The 18,545-nt window shown below is 52.4% G+C and overlaps 1 protein-coding gene across 1 annotated transcript in view; it reads right to left on the bottom strand.

Moving 5' to 3' along the window:
* Positions 1 to 18,545, bottom strand: part of INPP5D (inositol polyphosphate-5-phosphatase D) — a 114,663-nt gene that overhangs the window by 14,765 nt on the left and 81,353 nt on the right. The window contains exons 12-20 of the mRNA XM_034655413.1: positions 18,154 to 18,350; positions 17,565 to 17,682; positions 13,828 to 13,924; positions 13,158 to 13,296; positions 11,899 to 12,007; positions 11,642 to 11,730; positions 7,576 to 7,657; positions 3,963 to 4,052; positions 1,092 to 1,205 (exon numbers count right to left, since the gene is read on the bottom strand). Of these exons, the coding sequence (XP_034511304.1) occupies positions 1,092 to 1,205; positions 3,963 to 4,052; positions 7,576 to 7,657; positions 11,642 to 11,730; positions 11,899 to 12,007; positions 13,158 to 13,296; positions 13,828 to 13,924; positions 17,565 to 17,682; positions 18,154 to 18,350 (1,035 nt within the window). The remainder of the gene's footprint in view (positions 1 to 1,091; positions 1,206 to 3,962; positions 4,053 to 7,575; positions 7,658 to 11,641; positions 11,731 to 11,898; positions 12,008 to 13,157; positions 13,297 to 13,827; positions 13,925 to 17,564; positions 17,683 to 18,153; positions 18,351 to 18,545) is intronic.

Here is an 18,545-nt window from a genome sequence, read left to right as displayed (position 1 = left end):
ATTATTTTTAGGAAAATCAAAGAGATTCCCCTCCTTTTCAGCTCTTTTTTTTTTTTTTTTTTTTTTTTGCAACAAACCAGGCAACAAAGAAATCATCACATCACAGGCAAGGAGATTAGGAAACATGACAGCTCATCCCACGCCACTCAAGATAGCAGCCTTTTGAAATGCTAATTTGAGCTTCCTAATATGCTGTTTCCATAGAAATGTATGCAAATGTCTCGATAGTTTATTAAAAACACCCGCATGAAAATCCTCATCATTTTTGGAAGGGCCTTGCTCCTGCTTGGTGACCCAGGTCCTAGAAACTTCATGGAAAAGGTGGGTCTGTCACCAAGACTGAGCCTGGGCTGAGTGGGGGGAAAAGGAAGGGGGGAGGGGGCAATACATCTTCTGGATTTCTGGAAGCAGCCGTCATCCCATCACAAAATGCCTCCCTGGGTGGAGCTGATTCTGCCCTGCACCCCCAACCTCCAGACCATCTTCCCACCAGCAAAGGGAGCTGGAAACCACACAGATCTTGCCATGGAACAGCTTTAGACAATATGCCTAGAAATGTCACCCAGAAAGGGTGTTTGTTAAACACAGTTTGAGCTAGCTGCTGCTGGCTGGGAGGAGCTGTCCAGCTCGAGCTTGTTTGGGGACGCCCCAGACCATCGGAGAAAGATGCCCTGTCCCGTAACAAAGAGCAGAGGACCCTGGGGAAGAACAGGCCCCGCAATGGCCTCCTCGAGCTCTGGACCTTCGCCCAGGAGTTGAGTCAGAGCCCCAGCTTGTGGTGGGGGGACCCCTGAGTGGGTCACACTCTGCCCTGAGGGGCAAAGAGAGGATCCAGTCAGTGGCCCAGTCACCTAGACGGGTCCGTGCATCGGTGGCTGTCCCTGTCTCTGAGGCTGCAACGGCAGCATCTTGGGCCGCTGGGGGATGCCCCCACAGTAACTGAAACCCTGAACCCTCCCCCCCAACAAATCCCCTTGAGGCCCATCCGTGAATCCTTCCCAGAGAGAGAGGTGGCAAAAGCACTGTCGATGAAAAGGCACTTATGGGAGAGTCCTGCCAGCCTGGCCAAAGGTAGCTCAACGCTCACTTACTCTCTAAGCAGCTCGAATGGAACTCCAGGTAGAATTTGGTCTGGGACTTGGTCTTCAGCGTGGCAAAGCACCTGAGAAACTCAATCTGCCCTTGGCTGTCGACAGTCCCGGGGCCTGGAATGGGTGAGAAAGAGATTTGGCTCCACAATGTGCCCAGAGAGGGAGTATTTCGAATCAGCTCCCACACCAGGCTCCAGGGAAGGTGAGGTCCGGGTGAAGGAGAGGTTTTCCCCGAATCCCGCCACCCACACTGAGCATCCGCGATGATGGGAACATCCTCACAGGCCACAGAGAGCAGGGTGGGAAGAGCGAAGAGTTCAGGGACCCAGGACCCCAACTCTCAGCTTTGCCACTGACCCTGCGTGGCCCTGGCAACGCCCTTAACCTCCGTGCCTCAGTGTCCCCATTTGTTCTGGCTGAGAGAGCTTGTATAAGGGCTCAGGGGCTCCATACGCAAATCTGTCTTGTTTCTAAGTTCAGGTAGCGAGGGATACCGGCTCTTCCTTCCTCAGGCCGACTTCCCTCCACTCCTTATTACCCTCGTTCCCACCCTTGTGGCTGGCCCGTTGTGGTATTCACTGACATGATGCGTTTGCAAGCATCTTCCGGCTGGCTGTGAGCCAGTTCCGGCCTTCCATGTAAATTCTGAGCCACACGAGAGCAAGGACAGACATTTGCGTCCCCTCTCCCACCCAGCCTTTCCTTCTTTCCTTTCTTCTCCTTTTTCCTGGCTTTACTGAGGAATAACTGGCAAATGTAATTGTACATATGTAAAGTGTACAACGTGATGATTTGATACACACGTACACTGGGAAATGCTTACCAAGATCGAGATAACTAACACGCCCGTCACCCACGTAATTAACCGGTTTGTATTTTTGGTAGTTTTTTCTTTGTTTTTTTTTTTTTTTTTGGTGTGGTGAGAACACTTAAGATCTGCTCCCAGCAAATTTCAAGTGTACAATACTATATTATTACCTATGGTCACCATGTGGACTGTTAGCTCTCCAGAACTGATTCATCTTTTTTTTTTTTAAAGATTTTATTTATTTATTTATTTATTTATTTGACAGAGATAGAGATAGCCAGCGAGCGAGGGAACACAAGCAGGGGGAGTGGGAGAGGAAGAAGCAGGCTCACAGCAGAGGAGCCCGATGTGGGGCTCGATCCCATAACGCTGGGATCACGCCCTGAGCCGAAGGCAGACGCCCAACCGCTGTGCCACCCAGGCGCCCCCAGAACTGATTCATCTTATAACTGAAAGTTTGTACCCTTTGACCTACATTTCCCCATTTCCAGCTCCCCTCGGCCCTTGGCAACCACCATTCTCTTGTTTCTATGAAATTGGCAGTTTTTTCCAAGATCCCACATATAGGTGATACCATACACCTATGGCATTTTTTCTGTCTGGCTTATTTCACTCAGCTTTCCTTCATTTCCTTAAACCCCACGGCACCTAGGCTGGGCTCTGCTTGGGAAGACGTTCAACCAACATTCAATCCAGGTAATTGGCATTTGTGAGCATAATCTGGGCGCTGAGTCCCAGCGGAGGGAAGGCAACCCTGACACCTAGGATGTGCTGATGGTCCTCACTGAGGGTGTAATGGCATGAGCTAACCCATCGATGCTGCAGGGAGCTCAGAAAAAGGGGAGATGGGTGGGAGCCCAGGGAGAGATGGAAGGTTCTAGAAAGACAGTGCCCAGAGCTAGGACAGGTGGTGGATTAGGGGTTGTGTGGAGAGGGGAAGTCACATTACTAGAGCAGACGTCAGACCCAACAGCGTGGAGAAGAGTGTCCCAGAAAACAGTATTCCAGCCACCCCTACAACCTTCAGGACATGAAAGACACAGCAATACAGGCTTTTTCTGCCTCAACTGGGCCCCCCGCTCAACCTTCCTAAATTAGCCTGGATTGTGTGCTGAGCACAGAAGTGGGGGGTGAGCAGAGGAGGTGACAACATGGCTCCCCAGTCACCCAGGCCCTGGCCGGGCATGCCACAGAGAACACCAGGCCCTTGCTGGGACAAGGGTGGCCTAGAGAGCAGGGCTGAGCTAGATTATTTGAAAACATATCTGCAAATCTAAGTATTATTTATGCCGGCATTTCCCAAACTCAGTCAGCACACCCCATCCTTCCAATGTTTGTTTTTTGTTTTTTTTTTAAGATTTTGTTTATTTATTCGACAGAGATAGAGACAGCCAGCGAGAGAGGGAACACAAGCAGGGGAAGTGGGAGAGGAAGACGCAGGCTCATAGAGGAGGAGCCTGATGTGGGGCTCGATCCCACAACGCCGGGATCACGCCCTGAGCCGAAGGCAGACGTTTTAACCGCTGTGCCACCCAGGCGCCCCCATCCTTCCAATGTTGACCATCTCCACCTACCACGCACCCGCACTAATACTCACTCAATATTTTCTGTACATAGACTCACCTTTTAAACTTAAGTAAACATATTTAAATAAGAAAGTACATCACAAGACTGAGCGGAAAGCCAGCATTGCTTGCCTTACACAGAAGAGACCAATGTGAAACATATTAAAAATAAATGCATTACTGATCAAGGTTCATCCACGTCCCACCCAGAACTGTCTGTCCCACCTTGGACAAACACTCATTGACTCATTTTTAAAGACTGCATTAAAACCGAGGCTTAAAACATGGACATATTTGCCAAAGAGAGCAAGAACACGCTCTGCACTGAGATCGCGATGTGGCCTGGATGCAAGGAGCGCCCACAGATGGAGTGTGGCCTCGGCGGGAAGGATGCGCCTCCATCTAGCACAGACAGTGGACTGCTGCAACCAGAAAGCCAGCACCCAAGGCCTCCTGTCTTCGTGCAGGACAGAGCGATGGACGCCACCCGCCACTTACCATTCTTGGAGACAAACTGGGAGGTGACTCCTGCCTCAAATGTGGCAAAAACAGGGCTGTGGTCACTGGTCATGATGTCACTGGTGCTGCCTGTGGGGGAGGGAAGGCATTTCTCAGCAGGGAAGGAGAAACCCTTCTGGTCAAACCAAGGATGGCAAACCCATGGCAGAAATCAACCTCTATTGACGGAAACCTCCAGAAGGTTCATGGTTTTACACCTGTCGTTCCCCTGACCTTTCACAACCACGCTCGAAAGTCTCAGTGGAAGTTTGTGACACTCTTTCCTCCGTGGCGAAAATGTGCCTGCACTACTTTTTCCTAGAGACCCAGGAGTTTTTAAATAGATCATGGGGTGTGAACCACGGAGGCTTTACTGGTCTCAGCACTTTGTTGCACTGATGAGCTCATGGCCCAAAGTGGGATGGGGATTTAGGTCACTGAACTCCCCAGTGACAGAGATGGCACCTCCCCCCATCCCACAGTGCCTCCTCCTATTGGGAGAGTAGAAGCTTAATGAAGTGTAGACACTGAGTGTAGACATCCCTTCTAAGGAACATGGGGCTTGGAGGGAAGGCAGCAGGGTATGTTTGGAGGGCATAAGGGAAAGCAGAGAGTTCTAGTGATACTGAGTTCTAAGTGCTTATAAGAGAGCCATGTGAAGATGTCTGGCTGGGTACTCAGGGCTGGAGATTTCTCTGGGTTTGGAGTCATGATGTTAGATGGAGGCAGAAGCTATCAGGATGTCTGGGCTCTCTGGGGGAGGCACACGGGGTGCAAATCCGGGCCACGCTGGCCAGTAAGGGGCAAGGAGAAACAGCAGGGGAGACCAAGGCAGTAAGACAATCGACGTCACTTTGAAGCTTTTACAGATCAGCAAGAAAAAGGTAAACATCCCAGCCTTCAACCAACCAAAGGATACAGGCAGAAAATTCCAAAAGAAATACAGATGGCTAAGAAACATGGGAAAAAATGCTCACTTGCTCACGACCACCAGAGGGACAGTTGAAACGTGGAGACAGAATGAAGGAGAAGAAGAAGGAGCAAAGTGGGGGGGACTGGGACTGGGGGAGGAGGAGGGGCTGGAGGGCCCAGGTGAACTTAGCCAGGAGAGGAGGAGGACACCCCTTCTCTGAGACAGGAGGGCAAAAGGTAGGAGGGGCGCCAGCCTAAGTCACGTTTGGATGTGGACAGGAAGAAGTCAGGGAGGGTCCGGTGCTGTGTGAAGCAGGAGTGGACTGGGGGGGGCGGTCAGGCTGAGCGTGGGGTGGCAAGTGGAAGAGGGGGTGTTCCAGTGAGAAGTTAACGGGTAGACAAGCAGGGTTTTAAAAATGTCCTTAACCATATTTTATATACGTATCGAACATACAGCACTAGCGCTTTGGTGCCTGTGCCCTAAACACTAGGAAGGCGACAGGGACCTGGACGGTCTCTCTAAAACCACACCCTCTGTGTCCCACTCCCACAGTTGAGTGTGGGCTTAGCTATGTGACTTCCTTTGGCCAGCAGGACATGAGCAAACCGGGAGGCAAGCAGAGACTCAGAAAGCTCTTCCACAGCCAGGACTCGTAGATGTGGGATCCCTGGGACCTGCAAGAAGCCTGGACTAGTCTGCTGGGTGATGAACAACACGGCCCAGTTACCACATCGCCCCTGCTGACGGCCAGCCCATCAGCCGGCCAACCCCCCATCTGGGGGGCTTCTGGCCTGAGTGTGCCCTGCCAACACCAAACAGAGCAGAGATGAACAGACCCAAGTTCGGCCCAGCAAATCGTAAGCTGTCAAGTTTCAGGGTCGTTTGTTACGCAGCAATAGATAACTGATACATCCTATTTATGCCACTCACCGTAAGACTCAAGCTCTCGGTTTACCCTGTTTCCTGAGCTCTGGGCATTCATTCCCTTTTCTTTCCCAATTTCTTGCTCACCCCCAACTCATTAAACCCTTCCATTGCACCCTCCAGCATTCAGTGAAATACCATTAGCAAAATTCCCTACATTTTCAACTTTCCCTCCACAGTCTATACCCAGTCCTTCCTGGAAGATACTGCAGCCTCTCGAGGGAGGGCTGATTTTCTGCTCCCTCCCCCCCAGGTGGGTCCAGAGTGGGAAATGTGTCCTCCCCGCTCCTCAATGCCATGTCCAGAGCAATCTCCCTCTGTTTTCCTAAAAACCCTCACTATGGAGCTGTTGTGAATGCCAAGTTTAGGTTCAAAAGGCAGTAATGGTACAAGCCAGCACTTTCTCCTGAATCTCTGCAGGGGCCTGCTGCAGAAGGCACCTTCCCAGCTACGAGAACTAACAGGACTCACGGAGTTGCAGGATGTGGGAGAGAGAGGCACCACTGAGAAATGGGATGGTTAATGGTGGGTGGGATATGGGCCTTTGTAGGTCCTGAAGGCTGTCGCTGGGATGCCTTTCCACACATCTAAAGGTGTGAAGTTTGTCTCGGGAAGTCACTGCTCGGAGACAGGGTTCAGGTGCTAGGGGAGAGCAGGTGCATGCCTTCCCAGGGCACTTGCTCTGGTCCCTTCTGCGCAGCAGAAGAAATGCACAAGAAAAAGTAATGAACATCAGTTCAACTTGATGGGACCTGAGTTAAATGTGGGGATTTGTCAGTCCCCAGAGAGAGGATGGGAGCCACAAAGGTGGCCACTGGGCAGCAGCAAGTCCCCACTTGCTGGGTGAGGCAGGGCTGAGGTCCCAGATGGACCATCGGGGTCCTGGGCCTATGACCTGGTCATATGAGGGACACAATGGGAACAAGGATGGCTCTCCTTCAGATGTCATTGTCTGGGAATTTGCAATGTTTAAACCTAATACCACGATTCTCGGTCAGTAAAGTGTTCAAGGTAATTCTGCTCTGAATTTTTAAGTACACAGTGCAGAACAGTTCCAAATAATGGGAATTAAGTAGCTTTTAAGCATAAGCACTCGAGCAATTAAGAATTCCTTTAGCAGGTCTTAAATGTCTAGGGTCAATCATTATTTCATTGTTCTGACAACTTTTCCATAACTATTTATTTTAATATTGCATATTATGGCTTTTTCATCAATTTAACTCAATTTGTCTTTATTTTTTTAATTTTTAAAAAAGATTTTATTTATTTATTTGAGAGAGAGAGAGCTAGAGAGAGGAGCAGAGGTAGAGGGACAAGCCGACTCTGTGCTGAGTGCAGAGCCCAACGTGGGGCTCGATCTCACAACCCCAAGATCACGACCCGAGCTGAAATCAAGAGTCGGACACTTAACCAACTAAGCCACCCAGGTACCCCCTCAATTTATCTTTAAATCTCCATAAATACATATGTGTATACTCCTGATATGTGTTAGGTTTACCCATATGAATTTCCAGTATTTGACTGTATTTGACCTATGAAAACACCGCTTTCATGTGGTTCAAACCTAATATGCTCTTTTCAAAAGAAGTCAGTCTGGATTTCCAATGTTTCCCCATCCAGAAGACGCTTCTCATGCTGCAGACTCAGACAGGAGAGAATGATGCATCAACACCTCCAGGTCACCTGACCAGGGCTGCTGGGACTGCTCCCATTTTACAGATAGACAGACTGGAACCCATTAGCCCCAGCACCCGGACCCCCGAAACGGCTCCTCACCGTAGGACTGACACACCACATGCACCAGCGGGTAAGACTTCCAGAGGACTCGGTCGCACCAGGAAGGCAGGTTGTACTTCATCTGTAAACCAAAGTCGCAAGCTTTGTAAATGCTGCTAATTTTAGATGTAGAAATCAGGAAAAGAAAAGGCTAATTTGTCAACTCTGTAATCCTTGAATTCATGGGCTGTTGGGTCTTTAAAGACTTGCCCCATAGGTGGCCTTCAACCCTCTTCATTTGCCTTAAGTTCGGGGTCCACAGCCATGTGCACACCTTGCGTTCCTGCTTTGGAAGATCGACTCACCTAGCTAGGGGCCCATATCTATCCTCCTCACTATCTCTGAATTTCTTGTTCTTCCATCCTCTTACTTTTTTTCTGACTCAGGTGAACGCCACAACTTGTACTTTCAACCCAGTCTCTGCTTACATCTCCAGCTACTTACTTTAATAATAACACTCCAACCACCCACTCCCATTCACAGTCACCCACCCACCTATTGATCCAGCCAACCATCTATTTATTCACCCATCCACCTACCTGCCCGTCCGTCCGTCCGTCCGTCCATCCATCCATCCACCCACCCACCTGCCCGTCTGTCCATCGTCCATCCATCTGTCCACCTGCCTGTCCATCCATCCATCCATCCACCCACCCACCCATTCACATATCCGTTCACCCACCCACCCTCATATCCATCTGCCCATCCAATCACTCTAACAATATGTATTAAGACAAGTCCTCTCCAGGCTACACTGGCTAGCAAAATGCCCACTGGGGGTGATAGACAAGGCAAACTGGCAATATCCTTTATCCCTTTAAGTTCCTAGCTCTTTCTCTTCTGCCTATAAATATAAGGGTACTCATCCTAAAAGAGCCTACCCCTGCCATCTCCTTCAGCTACTCTTCTCTTTTTACCAATTTTCTTTCCAGAATGTTCTATTTTCATTGCCTCTACTTTTGGACCACCCGTTTCGTTTTTTAAACTTGAGGTACAACTTATGTAAAGTGTACTTATCTTTTTTTTTTTTAAGATTTTATTTATTTATTTGGCAGAGATAGAGACAGCCAGCGAGAGAGGGAACACAAGCAGGGGGGAGTGGGAGAGGAAGAAGCAGGCTCATAGCAGAGGAGCCTGATGTGGGGCTTGATCCCATAACGCCGGGATCACGCCCTGAGCCGAAGGCAGACGCTTAACCGCTGTGCCACCCAGGCGCCCCTAAAGTGTACTTATCTTAAGGAAACAGCTTAAGGAGTTTTTATATTTGTACACACTCACTTAACCCAGATGGAGATAGAGAAAACCTCCCTCATCTCAAAAGGTTCCCTCATGTTCCTGTGTCCATACTACCACCTTGTAGAGGTGAACATGATCAGGCCTAATGCCTCTATCGATGCACTTTGCCTCACCTTGAACTTATGAATGGACTCGCTCAGTATATATTGTTTGAGGTCTGGCTACTTTTTCACCCATGTTGTTCCCTGTAGAAGTTCTTTCACTCTCCGGCTGTGGTTGTATTCCACTGTACGTCTATACCACATTTCTCTAGTCTACTGTTGATGCAAGTAGGGCTCTTCCCAGTTTTGGGACGTTGTGTACAAAGCTGCAGTAACCATTCTTGTATCTCTCTCTTGGTGAACACAGGCACTAATGTCTCTGGGGCCACCCCAAAGTGGAATTCCTGGGTCACAGGGTAGGCGCCTGATGCTGCCAAACTGCTACTTGCAACACCGCAGTCCTCAGCACTGGCTGCCCCAAGCATTAGCGGCGGAGCTTTACAAAGATACAGAAAGCACAGCTCACCCCAGGTCTCTTGCACCAGAGCCTCTGGGGATGAGGCCCAGACATCTGTATTTCTGGAAAGCTTCCCCCAACTCATCTGCACACACCTGGTAAAGAGCCACTCTCGTCCTCCCCCAGGCTGGATTTCACCCCCAAGACCATGTGAACTGCTCTTTCCAAACCTTCTGGACCACAAATCCAGCCCCTCATGCAGGGTTCACACGCAGGGAACATGTTCTCCTAGACTCACATTCCACACTGGCCACTGCTAATCCCAACACTCTCTCACCCCCAGCTTCTGTGACGCCGAGCTGCCTGGTTGGTCCGCCCGCCACCTACACGAGCACTCATGGCCGGCCTCCTTTGTTGTGTCTGCTTCTTCCTCTCCCCTCGGAACGTGGCTGGCCCCCAAATCTGCCCACAGCCCTTCTCTTTGACTCTTCCACGCACTCCCTGCGAATGTCACCTACCCCATGGGGGTGTCCGTGTTCTTAGCACGCACAACTCCCCAATCTATGATCCAGCTCTGGTGTCTCTCTCTAACATCACCTAATATTTTCCATTGCCTTCTGGATGTTTCCTCTGAGGTCTTCCGCCAATATTATACAGTAAGTCTGAAGACAAGCTCTATCTATGGTCCCCTCTAAGCCAGCTCTGCCTTCCAATTTGTGTTTTTATCCATGGCAATCAGATCTACCAACCCATCCTGCTCTTCTTTGCTTCTGCTTTCGTTGTTTGCTCCCAGTTCCGACTTGGGTCTCAGGTTCTCAGCCGGACCCAGCACACGGCCTCCTCAGGGCTCCTGCACCCTGTTCATCCTCTACATGGATGAAGACCGGCCTTCTGTGTCTCACTGCCATGCTGCCAGCCTGCAGCAGAACTTTCAGTGGCTTACCGTTGCCCACCCAACAGGTCAAAACCTTACCCTGGCATCTCGGACCTCCCTCCCCTCAGTGCAGCCCCTATTTCTCCTGATACTCGAGTCAACCTGGACATGCCCTCACTGTCCCCATATCCCTGTGGACCTGCCCTGACGGTACCAGAGGACCCAGCTACACAGCCGCCAGGGGACACCCCGGAAGCAGGTGTCCTGCCCTGGGGTCTCAGCCTCCTTCCTCCCCAGCAGACCTGGATCTTGTCTCCTCCTTTGCCTGGTTTTCTCTACTAGCTCCTGCCTTGATCTGGCATCATCCCCCCGTGTGGCCTTACCCTCCCTCCTGCACTTCTCTGCTTGCCCTGAACCCTCAGGCAACGTTCTGAACTGTTCTCCATTTCCTTAGGCCTCCAGCAGCCCCAGAACCACGCCATTCCACACCCCTAAGCCTCGGAGCCTGGCTTCCCCGGGTTGGGCCCCAGAAGGTGACGGATGCCAGAATTTCCTACCGCCGTATCTGTTCCACCAATTCTTCCAACTGGATATGGATCAGCCCCCCCCAGCCCTTGTCCTGTCCTCTTATTAATAGCCAGCTGTCCCACACAGCACCACAAATGGGCCCTCTTTAAGAAGCCTCTGCTGATCTTTCCTTGCCCTAATGGTCATGTCCCTCTCTGATGGCTCCTCAGGGCATTTGGCAACCTCATATTCTATCTCTGGTTAGTTAGCTGTGTGTCTGTCTCATCTTTCTTTCTGTAAACTCCTTGAGGGCAAACACTGGGCTCATCTTTGATCTCCTGCCACCTAGGAGAATATCTAGCCCATCATAGGTCATTAGTTGAACAAGAATGAATGAAAGCTTTATTGCAGCTTCCCCCAAACAATGTTCCTAGGAACCCAAGGGACCTCATAAGGTAATAATTGGTATTCCATGACTGAGTTTGGCACAGAAATTTCCTTGTGGAGAACCATAATGCTCATAAACCCATAAAGGCTCTGATAAATCCTGCAGCAAAGAAGCTTGTTTAATGATGATTCATTTGGCAGATTAGCAAATAGATTTCATCACAGGACTTTAAAAAAAAAAAAAAAGGAGCTTCAGAACCCAGTTAAAGAAATATTTTAAATCCTCCCAGACTCTTAGACTATCTGGACAGAAGGTAACTCCTGTGTCAGAGTCTAGTTTCTTACAGGGGCAAGTGTGGTTGCCTCGCCTCTCCTTAAGAGAGATTTTTTTGCTTAGTGATGCAAATCAACGTGATCTCCAATTGTCCTTCTTTTTTTCTGTTGCCTAGTGGATGAAGATGCTCTTCACTTCCCGTTCGCCTACGTGGGAAGGGACACAAGAGGGGTGACATGTGCAGAGGGGTGGAGATGGAGGCTAGGGTGATGGCTATGAAAAGAACTCACCCCTGTGGCTTTCTGCTTAGTGTAGGCATACTTGTCCCGAGTCAGTCTTTCAAAACGGTAGGTGGGCGCGAACGTGATTTCTTCCTCCTCTGAAAACCAAACAAAACCTCAGTTTCTCCTCTGATTCCCCACGTTTCACAAGGGCCACGGTTCCTTGTTCTGCAGGCAGAGTCCTTCCCCTCCCCCTTGAGGATACTCAGGGAAAAGAGGCAGCGATGGCTGGAGAGGGCCCAGGAGCGGAGGGCCACAGTTCTTACCAAAATGCAGGAAGACCTTCTGCTCCTTCCTCTCCATGAGCAGCTGGTCGTGGGACAGGAGGTCTGCGTACTGCTGCTGCTTGATCTTCTGGACAATGGCTTCTGCTTCCTGGAGCAAGGACACAGCCAGACCCCCGGTGAGACACCCCCCTCGCCAACATCTGGAGGCCTGTCACCACCCGCCTGCCCACCGGCCGGGACGCGGAGCCCCCGAGGCTGCACCAGACCCTGGTCCCGGGGCTGCCCGGCTGGTACGTCTTGTGCTCAACTGTTTTACAAGGAAAACCCTGCAAAAGTAGTCAAACATCACCATGAGAATACAAGTTGTGGCTGTTCCAGATGCTTAAAGGGACCTTTTACTTTCTCACTCTGGCAGGCGGGTACCCAGCAGTCCTCCCTCCCGAGACCGTTCCCTCTGCTCCGGCAAACGCCCTTGGCCGACCTGGTGAGGGAACGGCCATGACAGCCCCTCAGATTGTAAAGGGTCAGGATTTGTGGGGTCCCTGTGCAGCCCTCTCCCATCCGCTGCGGGGAGCCTCTAGAGAGGGAGGGAGTGGTCGGGGGGAGGGGCACAAATGGGCCCTAAGCTCTTCCTTGGTCTCTGCAGAGTGACTGGGGCAGCAAGAGCAATGGACAGGGTGCTCGGAGAAACAGGTGGGAAGGGGAGTGAGAAGATGTGGGTTCCAGCCCGACTGTCCGTGATCTGCAACCGACCCCAGGCCATTCCTTAGCCTGATTGTGCCCCAGAGTTCTTGCCCCTTAGTTCCTGCCGTCCTCCCTTCTCCCCACACAGGATGCAAAGTGAAGCTTATTCACCACGGTTAGGGACGTACAAGCTGTAACGAAGGTCTCTGCACAGAAAGCACGGCTCTGCTCCCAGGCCTGTCCACCCCCGGCCTGGAAACGCTCTGCTCTCGTGGCCATGCCTGGGCAACCAACGCAAGCAACGTCTTCCTTAGCTGCCCAGTGACCCGCCAACGGGACAGAAAATTAGGCCAGTCTCCTAGTACTTCAGCCTTTCCTGGGGATCTGAGCGTGGCCACCAGAGGACCGGAGCGGCCAGGATGGGTATGTGGGGACCCAGTGTGAGCAGAGGTGACTCTAAAGGCAAGGGTTCCATAACGGAATGGCATCGAGTCCCAGAGGGGGCGTAGCGGCCTCGGCCCAGCTGGGTCTGTGCCTCCGTGGCCCCGTGCCCTGAGCTAACTCAAGGGAGCCTCTGTCCCGTGCAGCCCCCACCGCGGTGGGTAGCCTCTTACCCAGGTGGGCAGCTCCACGCGGTAGTTCAGATCCCCAAGCCAGAAGAGGTGCGTGAAGCGGTGAGTGATATTGAAAGGGCTCAGCTTCTTGTCCCCCAGAGCCAGAAACCGGAGAATGCTCATGTAATTCTGGTTTCGCCTATTTAAATGAAAAAGGAGCCACCTTGCATGGGGTCGCTGGTTCCCTACTTCAGCACCGTGGTGAGAAGGCAGAACGAGCCTGGGGGGACGGAGACATAACTCTGGGGTCCCGGCTGCAGCAGACCGCCTCTGCGTGCAGGTGGGGCACAGTCAGGGTGCAAAGGGTCTTTTGGGTGGAAACGGGGGCACAGGGCAGGGGCCCCCAGAGCTTCCGTTCAGCAGGGAACGGGAACCCTGATTATTCTAGATAGAGGTCTTCATGACTGGGCCCAACGGGCTTTGATCTGTAAGGGTGCCCGGAGGAGGTCCTTCCCTGTAGAAATGGAGTGGTATTTAGGCGTCTATGAGACTGATGACATAAGGAGACGTGTATCCGGTCCCCCCAACAAGACCCATCCTCAAGAGGTCGCTCTTGTGCCACAGGTATGGGGAAAGCCCGGGGCCGCCCAGTAGTTGTGGTGTTTGGGGATGTGAGGTCTGTCTGGGAGGAAAACCCCATTACATGCTCTCGGGCAATGAGCTCCATTACCTGAGTTTCTTTTCGCTTCCGGAAGTCAAGTGGCTGTTAACAAATCCCAAGGAGGTTCCGTTGAACATAAACGACACCCCCACGGCTCCCTTGTTCCCTAAAGGGAGGGAGAAGGAGAAAGTCAGCACAACAGGCAACCTTGGCAAGTGGTGGGAAATCAAGGTGGAGCAGTGTTACTCATCAGGAGGAGAGCAAGAAAAGCAGAACAGCTTCCGGAGTGGGAGACTCAGCGGTGGCAGGGACTCGGGGGAGGGGGCGTTCCTCCAGGACCAGAAGAAAATCAGGCGAATGGCCAGCGGCCTTGGGAGTCCACAGGGGGCTGGAGGGAAGAGGCCGCTGTCGAAGTCATCTTGCTAGTTCCCTCCCAGGGATTCATCAGTTACCCCACAGGCCAAGCAGGCAAGACCACCAGAAGCAGCCAGAAGCCTGGGGAAGACTTAGACAAAGGAGCCCGGGGCTGGGTGGGCTGACGTTCCCCCAGCTATCCAGGTTCCTGGTGGGACCAAAACCCCCATTGAGACCACTTATTTCTGAGTTTCAACCTATTCTAGACTAGTACTTCTCAAAGTGTGTGCCCCAAACAGCAAGTGGCAAGTGCAAATTCTCAGGTCCCCCCGGACCTGCCGAATCAGACATTCTGGTGGCGGAGCCCAGGAATGTGGGTGAAACAAGCCCTCTAGGTCAGGGGTAGGCAAAGGCCAGCCTGGTGCCAGGTGAAGATGATTTTTACACTTTTAAATAGTTGGGGGACAAAAATCAAAATAAGGTTTTGTGACACATTAAAATGGTATGAAATTTAAGCAGGAGTCCATCAATCACATTTTACTGGAACACAGCTCTGCCCAGAGTTGAGCTGTTGCAGGAGAGGCTGCACGACCTGCAGAGCCTGAACTCTTTCCCGGCTGGCCTTTTAGAGACGAAATTTGCCAAGCCCCGCTCCTGGGGATTCTGACACACGCAGCAGCCTGAGAGCCTGCCCTGGGCAACACAGCAGCTTGAGCCGGCTGTCCTGGGCCGCCCTGGGCCCTTGAAATGTGGCCGGTCCAGCCGGGGAGGGCTGTAAGTGTACAGAGGCCTCAGAATGACAAGCCTCAGTAAGAAAAACAGAATGTAAAATCTTTAATAATTTTTATGTTGAATACCTATTGAAATGGTAATCTTTTGAACGAATGCTGTTTGATTAAATGTTACGAAAACCGACTTCACCTGTTTCCTTTACTTTCTTGAATGTGGCTCCTAGAAAATTCAGAGTAGCAACCTATGCGGCTCTCCCTCTGGGGTGGACGGCACTGGGTGGAGCCTAAGTGCAAGGACCTCAAAGATCATCCAGCCTCTGTCCCCGGGACTGGGGCCCCTAGCGACGAGGGGTGACCCTGCTCCCCCGCCCCGGGGGGTGGCAGGCCTCTTCTTCCAGCTTTTTCCCCATCCTGCAATGAGACCTGGGTTTAAATCCCTGCCCACTACTTTCTTGCCACTGGGTCTGGGACAGGTTAAGGAACATCTCTGTCGCCTCCAGTGTCTTGTCTGTGAGTGGGGCCAACAACAGTCCTTGCCCTTCAAAGGGCCTGTCTAGTAAATGGGGTAATACTCATAGAGCATTTAGCTCTCGGCCATGCACACGTATGTTCTCAAAAAGGTCTTAGCTCTTCTAGGGAAGATGTCCACCAGCATTAGCCAACCAGCATTCACTGAGCTCTGCTCCATGTTAACCATGGCTGGGAGCCATTTGGGGGGAGAAGAGGAGGAAGAGGCCAGCCCCAGGGTGGGGGGGAAGGGAGGAACAGGTACACGGGAACCCCTTGGCCTCCAAGCTACCCCCCAACGGCCATAAAGCTCAGACGCTGCCCAGACCTCTTGCCTCCCTTTCTGGCCTTGCCCCCAAGACCTACTAGAGCTGCAGCCCAGAGGCCTCAGGGCCTTTGCTTCACTGTTCCTGTGGTGTGGAACACTCTTCCCACACTGACACTTCCTCACCTCTGGGACTTGAGTCCCAGTGCTCCTTCTCAGAGACACCCCTGGACCACCCTCATCTCCAGTAGTGCTGGGGCCTCAGTGCCCCATACACTGTGCACCTGCTTCACCAGCACTCGCACTCCTGGAAACCATCTTACTGTCCGTCTGTCCATGTGAGCAGGCTGCTGTATGTATAGTCACTTGCCCAGTGCCTAGCACCGAGCTGGGGGGGCCACATGGTCGGTTTATCTTGTACCTGGAGGTCTGAGCACCTTACGTGCTATTGGGAAGGGGCCGGTGACAGGCAGGCGGACAGCCCAGGCAGGCTACAGCAAGGACAGACAGAGGTTCCTGGGCAGCAGAAGGGCGTGGGCGTCGACAGGGCAGCTTCTGAGACAGGAAGGAAGGGGGCAAGTGGGTGTGGACGTGGGCAGTTTGCGGTTTGTCAGCAGAAAAGCTGAGAGAGTTCTTCACATTCGATTGCAGCACTTCTTTTGTTTCCTGTTGTCGCTGGGACTCTGTCCTGTCCCTGACTCCAATCACCAGAAACCACTGCCCTCGCCCTCAACCCCGCCCATGGCCTGCGTGGGTGCACCTGCCCACACACACTCACAGACTCACACATGCACTCACACACAGGTCTGCACACACATTCACACACAGACTCACACATGCGTTCAGACAGACCTGCACATGCACTCACAGACTCACACATGCACTCACACACAGGTCTGCACACGCACTCACACAGACTCACACACGTGCTCACACACAGGACTGCACATGCACACACACAGACTCACACACGCGCTCACACACAGGTCTGCACACGCACTCACACACAGACTCACACGCACTCACACACAGGTCTGCACACACACTGACACACAGACTCACACATGCGTTCAGACAGACCTGCACACGCGCTCACACACAGGTCTGCACATGCACTCACATAGACTCACACATGCGCTCACACACAGGTCTGCACACGCACTCACACACAGACTCGCACGTACACTCCGATGCACACGCAGAGCCACACACACACTCACACCCAGACAGGCTTACACATACAGACCTGCCTGTATACAGACACACGTACTTGGATTTGCATATGTAGACTCACACATACAGACACACCTACACTCACGTCCACACCCCCACACAGACACACTCACAAATGCACTCCTGCCGTCCTCTTGTTCCGAATTCAGTTCTCTGAGGTGTCCTGACTGGTCCCCCTGGCTCACCGCTAATACCGGCATTTCCACATCCAACCTGAGTCGTGCTTAATCTACACCAGGGCTCGGCAACAGAAAGCCCGCGGGCCAAATCGTGCCCGCACCTGCGTCCGTAAGCAAAGCTTTCTGGAACACAGCTCTTCATGTTCAAGTACGTGCTATCTGCAGTTCCTTCCGTGCGTGGCAGCCGGGATGAGGAGCCGCACACGCCCCACGGAGCCTAAAGCACTTACTATCTTGCCCTTCACAGAAAAATCTGTCAACTCCCGTCCTAGGTCCTTGACTCTCCAGGTGGGGTCTGAGGGCCAGCAGCACGACACCACCTGCGAGCTAGCTGGAAACTCAGACCATCAGGCTCCGCCTGAGACCCGCTGAGTCAGAACCCACATTTAGCCAGATCCCCGGCAACACTGGTGTAGACCCCCAGTGGGTGGAGGCTGGGGGAACCAACCACTCCGGTTACCCAGGAAGCGAGACACAGAGATGTCCCGGTCGGCTCGGACGGAATGACCCCACGAGTGCGGGCCGCTCCGTGCTCACCCAGCGTGTTGGCGATGCCCGTCTTCACGTTGTCCGTGCAGATGTGACTGATGCGGTTCTCATGCTCCGGCTTGGCCAGCACCACGATTCGGATGTTCCAGAGGGTGTGGATGGCAATCTGGGGGGGTGGACAACACGGTCACCCTCGGCCAGGGCATGGTGCTTGACCACAGGGCAAGAGATCCCCCTCCCCAGCCCCGACCCCCAAGGTGGGGGACCCTATCGGTAATCCCTAAACTTCAGGAGAGCTTCTAAGGATGCCCTGCAGATGAAACGAAGTATCTTAAAGATGAAAGCCAGGACTGGCAAGATTTCAGTGACATAAGGATGACCTACAAGCAGGGGCAGGGATGAGGGAGGCCCCAGTGATTTTCAGCAATGCCCATGGACCCCACCAATTTCAGAATGGAGGTGCTCCTCTCTGGCCCTGGAAGGCAGCGGTGGTGTGAGGAATGACCACGGAGCACCAGGCATCTTGGGACGTTGAGAGCTCACAGGCTGAACCCACCCTTGCGTCTGAGATGCTCCTGGACAGCCTTACAAAGCCCACTGCCCTGGATTCCCCCCAGTGCCCTCGCCAGCTGCTCACTGTTTTAAAAGTCATGCTGGTAATTTCCTGCAGGGAGTGTTTGAGGATCTCCAGCCACTCCTTCTCTCCCAGGGGATCCTCCTGGGTGCCAATCACGTAGATGTCATGGGGGATGTAATCAGCCGAGTCATCCCGCGTCTTTCCCTGCCCCTTGGAGAGAAACCAGGACGTGATCTTCTTGGGAGGGGGGGCGTTACCTTCAACAGCAAAACCCAACACCGAGTGAGTCAAAAGTACATTAGGAGAATTCAAAACACAGGTGGGGGAAGTGCGTGGGGCAAGAGGTTCACCCAGTCACTGAAAACCATTCGGGCCGCCCCATGAAATGCCAGACGGCGAATTAGGTACCACTATCCCCAGGATGTCAGGTAGGGTCAGAGCACAGCTAAGTT

This window comes from Ailuropoda melanoleuca, chromosome 2 (genome assembly GCF_002007445.2).
Source record: "Ailuropoda melanoleuca isolate Jingjing chromosome 2, ASM200744v2, whole genome shotgun sequence".
In the NCBI taxonomy this organism is placed as follows: Eukaryota; Metazoa; Chordata; class Mammalia; order Carnivora; family Ursidae; genus Ailuropoda; species Ailuropoda melanoleuca.
This window is presented reverse-complemented; position numbering and strand designations above follow the sequence as displayed.